At 40.3% G+C, this 9,785-nt stretch overlaps 1 protein-coding gene across 1 annotated transcript in view; it reads right to left on the reverse strand.

Annotated features, from left to right (window-relative positions):
• Positions 1 to 9,000, reverse strand: part of Pde3b (phosphodiesterase 3B) — a 214,806-nt gene extending 205,806 nt beyond the window's left edge. The window contains exon 1 of the mRNA XM_046438001.2: positions 7,673 to 9,000. Within this exon, the coding sequence (XP_046293957.1) occupies positions 7,673 to 8,647 (975 nt within the window). The 5' untranslated portion in view covers positions 8,648 to 9,000. The remainder of the gene's footprint in view (positions 1 to 7,672) is intronic.
• Between the last annotated feature and the right edge of the window lie 785 nt (positions 9,001 to 9,785).

A 9,785-nucleotide genomic window follows, 5' to 3' on the forward strand; every position in this document is an offset into this window, starting at 1 on the left:
GGTTCAACCCCCAGTACCATCAAAAAATAAGAAAAGATCAATGGAATAAAACAGAGAGACCAGAAAATAAACTCTCACATAATGTGATTAATTTATTTCCAATAGAGAAGCCAACAAATGGTTTTAGGAAAGCTGGATATACACAAGTAAAAAAATCAATTGGACCATTTCCTTATACCATATACAAAAAATCAACTCAAAATGGACCAAAGTCCTAAATATAGGAGCTCAAACATTTATGAAACTCTTAGAACATAAGGAGAAAATTTCATAACACTGAATTTGGCAATGATTTCTCTGACACCAAAAACATAACCAACAAAAAAAATAGATAAACTTCATCAAAATTAAAACCTTTTGCATATCAAAAAACACTATCAATAGAGTGAAGGACAACCATGTAATAGAAGAAACATTTACAAATCATATCTAATAAGGAGTTAATATCCATAATAAAGAACACCTACAAATCAACAGTGAAGAAAACAAACTCAATTTAAAAATGGGCAAAAGGACTTGAATAGACTTTCTCCAAAGAAGACATGCAAATGGCCAAACACAAGAAAAGGTATTCAATATCACTAATCCTTATGGAAATGCAAATTAAAACCACACTGAGATATCATTTCACACTCAGTAGATGGCTACAATAAAAAATAAATAATAGCAAACGTTGACATGGAAAATGAAGCCTTGTACACTGCTGGTGAGGTTATAAAATAAAGCAGCAGCCATTTATAGGAAAGAGTATGGTGTTTCCTCAAAATATTCAAAATAGAATTACCATAATTTTTTCAATAATTCCATTTCTGGATATATACCCTAAAGAACTGAAGGCAAGAACTCAAACACTCATGTTTATAACAGCATACTTTTCACAACAGCCAAAAAGTGGAAGCAATCCAAGTATACATGAACAAACTGATTAATAAAGAAAATATAGTATATACTTACAATAGAATATTTTCAACAGTATGAAGGAAATTTTGAGACATGCTACAACATACAAAAGCCTCAAAAACATTATGCTAAGTGAAATAAGCTAGTCACTAAAAGACAAATATTGTTTGATTTCATTTATATGAAGTTCCTAGACCAGTGAAATTCATAGAGTAAAATGGTGGTTGCTAGAGCAGGGATAAGGAAGAAATGGAGAGTTAACCTTTAGTGGGTATAAAGTTTCAGTCTGGGAAGATGAAAAAAGTTCTGGAAATGAATGATGGTGATGATTATATACCAATGCAAATGTACTTATTATCACTGAACTATACACCTAAAAATGGTTGATAGTAAATTTTATATACATTTTACCACAATTTAAAATATACATGCATACATACATTATTTATGGCTTATGGTCACCTTACAATATCAAAGCTAGCAAAGACAGGCTAAGTGACTCCTCCTCACATTGCATTGCTCCAAACCTGCTTCCATTATCCCATCTCCGTCAGTGACCTCTTCTGCCTCTCTTTTACACTTTTAAAGGATGTTTGTGATTACCCTGAGCTCACTCAGATAATCCTGGATGATCTCACCATCTTAAAATCATTAAATCCCATCTGCAAAGCCCCTTTTAATATGTGAAGTAACATATTCAAATACTGAAGGAATTAGAAAATGAACATCTTTGGGGTACCATTATTCTGTCTGCCATATACAGTAAGAGTTTAATATAAGCACACCTCACAACCAACAATTCTACTTCTACACACCCATATACATCAGGAGACATTTACTCATAGTAGCTTGATATATAATACCAAACAACTGAAAAACACCTAAAGGTCCATAAACAGTGAAATGGATTCATAATGAAGTACTATAAAGCGTTGAATAAATGAACCACAACTATCCACGTCAACTTGGAAGAATTTCAGAAACTGTCAAGAAAAAAAAGTTACAGAAGAATGCATACAGTAGGATTCTATTTACATAAAACTCAAACAGACACAATGAAAACATTATTAGCAACAGTCATGAAGTGCTATAATAATATAAAAGTAGGCAAGGGAATAAATGGCGGAGGGTGCAGGGGGAACCCCCTACCTCGGGAGAAAGCAATTATCTCTAGGGCAGAAAAGGATTAAATAGAGGTAGATAGAATGGGAGGCAAACTAGTAGTGTGTTATTTTATTTTCATATTTTACTTTATTTTTTCTTAAACCATATAAAAATATGTGTGTACAGTCTTTTACACATGATATTTCTCATTAAAAATTTAAATTGTAACAAATAAATTGAAAATCTGCTAAATGCAAGTTGTATGTAAAGGAGGAAGCAGTAGCCAAAAAAAAAAAAAAAAAATACTGTAACTGATGAAGGAGAAAAATCTTTAAAGATAAGAAACCTCAATGCTGGAGAGAAAGTTCTAGGTCATAAAAAAAAAATAAAAAATAAAACACACTCAGAGATACATTCCTCTGTCCCAAGTTCCAAGAACAGGCTTCTAATGACCATCTAAATAAGCAGGGATCCACTGGTAATTAACAAGATGAACACCAACTCAATGTTACAAATTATCAGGAACTACCTACAGACAGAACCCAAATCTCCTAAAATTTTGTTTGGCTAACACAGTTGTTCAGATTCTTTTGTTTAAACAGAACAATGCCTTTACACAAAGCAGATAACAGTCAATTCACTTCTATTCTTCTTTTTTTTAACTCTCCCTTTCTTCCTTTAAAAAAAAAAAAAAAATATATATATATATATATATATATATATATATATATATATATATATATATATATGTTATACAACTAGTCCCTGATACCACTTGAGTTTGAGGCTAGCTACAATCCTAAAAAGTCACCCAAAAGAATCCATCTATCTTCAAGGTCATTATTATGAATTATGTGATTTCAAGTCCCTCCAAACACTTTCCCTGCTCTCTCCCTTTACTCCTCCCACCTCCTTTAATCAAGGATATTGCCTTTTATTACACAATTGGACACACCTTGAGAAATTAAGTACAATCTTGAAAATTATGACTGCATGTACAAATGCTCTTTATGGAAAATATAGGTAGACTGGAAGTCAAGATCTAGGTTCTAGGCCTTGTTTTCACAATATCTCACAGCATAAACCTTAGCCAAAATTTTTATTCTCTAGAGTTCAATTCCTTTCATTTTTATATAAAAGTAGATTTCAATTAAACTGTAAATCTCCCAATATCTTCTATACAAACATTTACAATAAAATAAGCTTTTCAGCAAGTATAGATTCTTCCTGCTTTGGATGGGGTATGAAAAGGCAGGAGAGTGTGTTAGAAAAATAGGCTGACCTGGTAATTAAAATGGGAAGTGAAAAGAGAATAAGAATCTGCCACTATGGAAGACAGTGCCTGAGGACCATGAAAACTTTCCAGTTTTACTTATGGCTGCCGTTCACTCAGTGTATGAAAACATAAATTACAGAAATGTTACTATCTCATCTAATATAATTAAAATATTCTATCACACATCAACATTGCTTCTCATAATCTGTCAACTTTTATTCTCAAATGTGGCCAATTCTGCTATAATGAAGTTTTTGTGCTCCAATTTCATATTAATTTCAGTGTCAGTTAACTATCTGAAGATATCTGAATCTTATTTGTGCCTTAGATATTTCAACTTGTTGGAATGGTAAAACCAAAAGAAAAAGAACCAAGAATAGAAGAAAGGGTCAGGACAATTTACAAGTTCTAAAATGCTTTGTAAAACACAAAACCAAAAAGGCTAAAATCAGGTTATGAAGGCCTTTGCAAGCAATGGTCAAGGGCATGAACTTTATCTCCTGAACAATGAAAAGCCATGAAGCATTCTTAAAATGGGGCAAGTGACTTAATCAAATTTGTGTTTTTGATAACTGATGTCAGAATACATAATGACAAAATAGGGTATAAAATTATTATGTAAACAGCATATTTTATTTATCTACAGAATATTATATTTATCTACAAAATATTAACATAAATTAGAATGAAACACTCATCATTGAAGCCAAAAAATCATTTCAAAAATACAATATTATTTTAAAAATTCAAAGTGAGAACCAAACATGATGGCACACACCTGTAATCCCAACTACTCAGGAAGCAGAGGAAAGAGGATGACAAATGTAAAGTCAGTCTGGGCAATTTAGCCAGATCCTGCCCCAAAATAATATTCAAAAAGAGCTGAAAATATAGCTAAGTGTTACATAGCTTGCTTTGCATGTTTGAGGCCCTAGGTTCAATTCCCAATGCAGGAAGGAAGGAAGGAAGGAAGGAAGGAAGGGAGGGAGGGAGGGAGGGATAAATTAACTAATTCACAGTGGGGAACTGCAAATTCCTTAGAGGGGTTAAATAATCATGTACACTTTAAAATCCCTCTCATTTTAAGTCTTCACACTACATATGTACACTTTTTTCAAATAAAATTAACACTTTAAATAGTATTTATGGGCATTAAGACCACAGAATTTTAAAATATTTACCAAGCCATTTAAAAAGCACTTGCCATTTTAGGTATAGAAAAGTATCTCACATACCAACTTGCCTTTCAAAACCCCATATTTACCTAACCACACAAAATGGTCTTGTTGAAAAGCTGAAAACTACATTGTAGAATATACAATAAAAATGTATTTGTTAGTTCTGATCAAAGCTTTCATTAGACAACTGATTTTTTAACAACTTCTTCTTAGTTTCAGTTGACTCCTGGCAGACAGATTACAAACTCAGTGCTTCTTTCTATTAACCCATCAAAGCAGAACACAGTCAGCAGTACTTAGATTTAAATTTTAAATCTCTTAATACTTTGAAAAAAAAAACTTAGTTAAAAAGTGACACGTATAATATTTAAACCAACTATTATGCATTAAGTCAAATGTTTTACAAATATGTGCCATTATTTTTCAACACAGTACTTAACATCCCCAAAATTAAAAAAATACTTTAAGTCCATTCTTACCCAATTAAAAACATTTATATTAATATGCATTTTCAAGTGGTTTCTAAGATGTTAATAAAAACATTTCAATTCTTAAGGAAATGAAAGTATAATGATTTTGTTATCAAAAAAAATGAATACACATATGCTTTTTTTAAAAGTTCTCTCTTTCCAAAAAACACATAATATTTATTTTTTCCAAGCATCACGCTTAAAAAATATAGGTTAGCAATACCAATATTCAACATGAAAAATAAAACTTCAAAAATCACTAATTTGTGGTCCTTTATACTCTTATTTAATCTTTACCAGAAGTATTTACTAACTGAACACAAATAATTTTAGACTAAGAAAGTATTATAAAATTCATCTACTGGTATTCCCCTGGCTTTACAGGATCCCTGAAACTCAGAAAGGTTTACTGAAATTTAAAGGTTAAACAGGCGAGTCAAGACTTTGCTCAATCCTCGGCCTAAGGGTCCTCAGTCCTCAATCCTCTGCCTAAGAGTCCAGAACATTTTCCCCTATGTCAGGTTCCACTCAAATACTTTTCTTCTTTCTTCACCTCTGAAACAACAAAGTATTTTTACAATTGTCATATACAACATATTGAAAATTACAAAATCTCTTGATCTTTTACTTCCATAAAAGTACTGGTTTCCTCTTAAATTCCTTATCATAATATATATGTGAAGCATACACACACACACACACACACACACACACACAAATCCTATTAAACTTCAAGAACAGCATAAATAAAAATTCTCGTTATTACAATCTCTACTAGGTTAAAAATATTCTTTTCTAGAAACACCCATATAGTATCAATTTCTGACACTAAACATTAAGCAACCACGTACAAACCCCTGAACTATTAACAAATATTTTAAGACTCCCCAAATTTTTCTACTCAATGATTTTGTGCACCAAGAAAATATGCCCTTTTTAGAAGCACAAATTGTATTTTCCTCTAATACAAATTTAAAAAATGAAACTACCTAGCACAGCAGCGCACCTAGTCAAAGGCTGATAAAAGTTGCTATGAGGGAAAGAGCACCCCACTGGATTAAGAGGATTAGAAGTTGACTACACCCATCAAGTTGCAATGAAAATATATTAAACTATAATGTTAAGTTCAGCAAAATTGTCTACAAATGTTATGAAATGTGCTAAAAGAAATTCCCTTGTAATCAAAAGTCGAAAGTTATTCCATTCTATGAAAATAACGGATACTACTTTGCTATACAATGAATCCTCTTAAAACAATTTTCTCGTGATACACATTTTCTAAGCAATGTCTATTATCATTGGGAGTAAACATAGAAAACAAAACGCGTAACATTATTTTCAAGCATTTAACCAAAAATTAAAGACCATAAGAGTGGCTTCTAAAGCCATATCAAAAAAGCAAAGTGTTGTCTCACTGGAACACCACAGGTCAGTGTTTAACATGTCATAAAATCAACATGGTTATCTTGTAGATTATCTTGAAGAGTACACACGACAGGAGAAAGAAAAGAAACAAAGTATCTCAGATGTAGTAAGGACAAGAAAATTTTGTTTCCAATATGCTAGGTTAAAGATATCACTAATCAATTAAGTCTGAAAACTAATGATATATACTCCTACTTAAAACCTCTGTACTTACCAGTTAAGTTGCACAGAACACAGCACTAAAAAAATCTAATCAAATCCTAACACCAACGCTTTCTAGACCTGTGAAGTTGGGTCACCTCAATAAACCTCAATTGGCTCATCTCTAAACTGAGGTTAATGTCACCTATCAAACAGAGTCCTTGAGAGGCTTTGAGACAACATATGTAAGGCACTTTGACTTTGTAAATGCTCAGTGAACAGTTGTTCTACTAAGTTTCCTGGTTATGTACACCAAATAGAGATCTCAATGCTATATAAAGATATGCTCAGTCCCTGATGATTTTGATTCTTTTAAAAATCAAAACTATGAAAGCCTACAAGAAAAAAAAATGGAAATGTGCTGGCATCTTTCCAGACATTACCAGGTTTAAAGGTTAAATTGTTAAAACATTCCCCTAATTATGCAACAAATACACATTACCATGAGTTAGTCTGTATAACTTTGCATTTGCCCACATTCCTCTTTTTCATCTAAATAAGTCTCAGTTCCAAAGCTCATTTCTGTTCTTTTAATTACAAGATCGATGACTCCTCTAGTTATTATCAATAATAACAAAATCCCGTTTAAAAATCAGATAGGGGCTGGGGTTGTGGCGCAGTGGTAGAGTGCTTGCCTAGCATGCATGAGGCACTGGGTTCAATCCTCAGCACCACATAAATGTAAAATAAAGATATTGTGTCCACCTAAAACTAAGAAATAAAATAAATATTTTTTTAAAAAAATAAAATTCAGATAGGTTGTCTCATTTAAAGGTAGAATGTTGTTTTCGCGCCGATTATCATCATTGTTAACAGCAACAGATAAATGGCACCAAAGAGACCGACATCAAAGTACGCCCAAAGTGGAGTAGTGAACCTATCAAACAACACATAATCCGCCTTACTGCACAAAGTCTTCAACAACTGCAATATGAACAGCTGTCCCATTCCTACTGCAAGAGAAAACGTACTTGCTTCTGTGTTTCTAAAAAGTTTTCTGTATTTGAAGAAACCTTTCCAGAACAAAAACTGATCCCCTCGCCTTTGTTTCCCCCCAGGTCAGCGCGCCATGCAGCAGCCAGCCCACGGGCACTGAGCCCGGCTTTCTGTCCACCTACCTGCTCTCTCGAAATACAAGGCAACGAAGGTCTCCTGAACATTTTGCCACTGCCATAGTGACCGGCTGCCGTTTCTCCTAGCGACGCGCAGCTGGACCTCCTCCGGGGTCTGATCACAGGCACTTTTTCTTCCAGGGTACTGGGCACCCGGGGGTGAGGCGCGGCTTCCCTGAGGTGAAAGAAGTGATCCAAGCCCAGGGCCAGCAGGCATCCGACGGCCCCGACCAGGCAGGAGAGCAGCGGCCTGAGGGCAGTGGGCAGCGCCCCGAGGCTGGCGAAGGACACCCACCAGACCAAGCTGGCGACGAGCAGCACCAGGATGCTGTGCCCGAGCCGCACCGGGTGCGCGAGCGTCAGCAGCCCCACGCAGCTCAGCACCAACAACAACCTGCCCGCCGCGGCCGCCGCCGCCGCAGCCGCCGGGGGCGTGTGCGGGGCCGCGGCCGCGTCCCCCCCAGACCAAGACCACCACTGCCACACCAAGAAGTCCCCCAGGTAGCAGCAGGCGGGCAGCGCCAGCAGCCACCAGGAGCCGCCGCTCCGGCCGGGGCCGGGCCCCCGCTGGGTCCGCGTCAGGAAGCAGGTGAGGAAGAAGAAGGCACAGGCGATGCTGAAGAGAGGGCTGAGGCTGTGCGAGCACACGCTCAGCAGCGTCCGCAGCCGGGCGGCCCCGGCAGCCCAGCTCCCGGGCCCCGCGCCGAGCAGCAGGGCGAAGACAAAGGCGGCCAGGGCGCCCAGCGAGAGGCGCGCCGGGGAGAAGGGGGAGCCGCGCCGCGGCTGCGGGGGATAGGCCGGCGGTGGCTCCACGTTGCAGAAGCGGCAGAGGTGAAAGAAGAAGCCGCGCGGAGGGTCCTGCCGCAGCGGGCTCACACAGCTCTTCACGTAGCCGTTCCTCAGACTCTCGAGGGGCGAGCCGGCCCCGTCCGGCGACTGCGGGTACCTCATGGCTTTGGCGTCTCGCTCGTCCCTCCTCATGGCCGGGACCGCAGGGAGGCGCAGGGCTCAGCGCACCGCGCTCCGACCGCAGCGGCCGCTCGCGCTCCAGGACCCCGGTCCCCCGCGTTCGGGGCGACCACCGGCTCGAGACGCGTCAGGGCTGCGCCCGCCGCCGCCACCCAGGGTCCCCGCCGCGCGGGCTCTGGAGCGGCGGAGTCCGCGACATGCTTGCTGGCTGAGCAGAGGCGCGGCAGGAGCTTCTCTCCGGGACCGCTGCGGCCGCCTCCTCCTTTTCCCTCGGGCACCTCTCGGGACTGGAGACTCGGTGTCGCCTCCCAGCTCCCGCTGGCTGCAACAGTTACCTCACGGCCCCAGCCTGATCCGTTGGGCGCGCGAGCGGCGGTCTGGCGCTCCTCCCCCGCGGCTGTCCCTGCCGGGAGCGCGCCCCGCCCGCCGCCCGCGCGCGCCCGCGCCCTATCCCGCCACCACCGGCGCCGCGACCGCCCGATGGGGACGCGAGCCGGGTATCCAGCTGGCAGAGCGCCGCCCGGGCTGAGTGCGGCTGCAGGGGTCCTAAGACCGACCCGGACTGGTAGAGGCGGACGGGACGTCCGTGGATGGAAGAGGCAAGGCCGCCATCCTGGGACTCCAGGCGCGCAGGCTCTCTTTGGGAGTAAGTCACTGCCTCTGACAGGTCTTAAGAGAAAAAAGTGTTTGTGGTCCCCAAGGAGAGGGATACGGAGCTAAGAGTGAGAGGGACGGGACTGGCGCCTCTGCCCTCAGCCAGGGTCAGAGTGGGCAGAGCTATGACCCGTTGAGGGCCAGCCACCACAAGACCAGATGAAAAACCCTAATCGCTAGGTCTGGCCCCAACAGCAACGTGGATTCTTGGGCCAGGCAGTGCCTGTGATGTGCCCTCTGTGAGCATCCATATGGGCCTTGCTGAAGAACCGTGTTTCAGTTAGGCGAGGAACTGTTCCATTTTGCACCATTGCCACACACACACTGCTTCCCATCTCCTGCCTCCCTCCAGTGCAGCATAGATGTGCTGTCTCACATGTTCTTCCCGCGTTCTCACTGTAACAGCATGTTCTAGAGAAGGGACATGGGTGTGGAGTCCCTGTATCCTCTTCCAGACCACCCCCCAGTTTAGATAGGTTGGCCTTGAAAGAAACCA

This window comes from Marmota monax, unplaced genomic scaffold, assembly GCF_021218885.2.
Source record: "Marmota monax isolate L192 unplaced genomic scaffold, Marmota_monax_Labrador192_F-V1.1 WCK01_AAM20220418_F8-fsc00061, whole genome shotgun sequence".
In the NCBI taxonomy this organism is placed as follows: Eukaryota; Metazoa; Chordata; class Mammalia; order Rodentia; family Sciuridae; genus Marmota; species Marmota monax.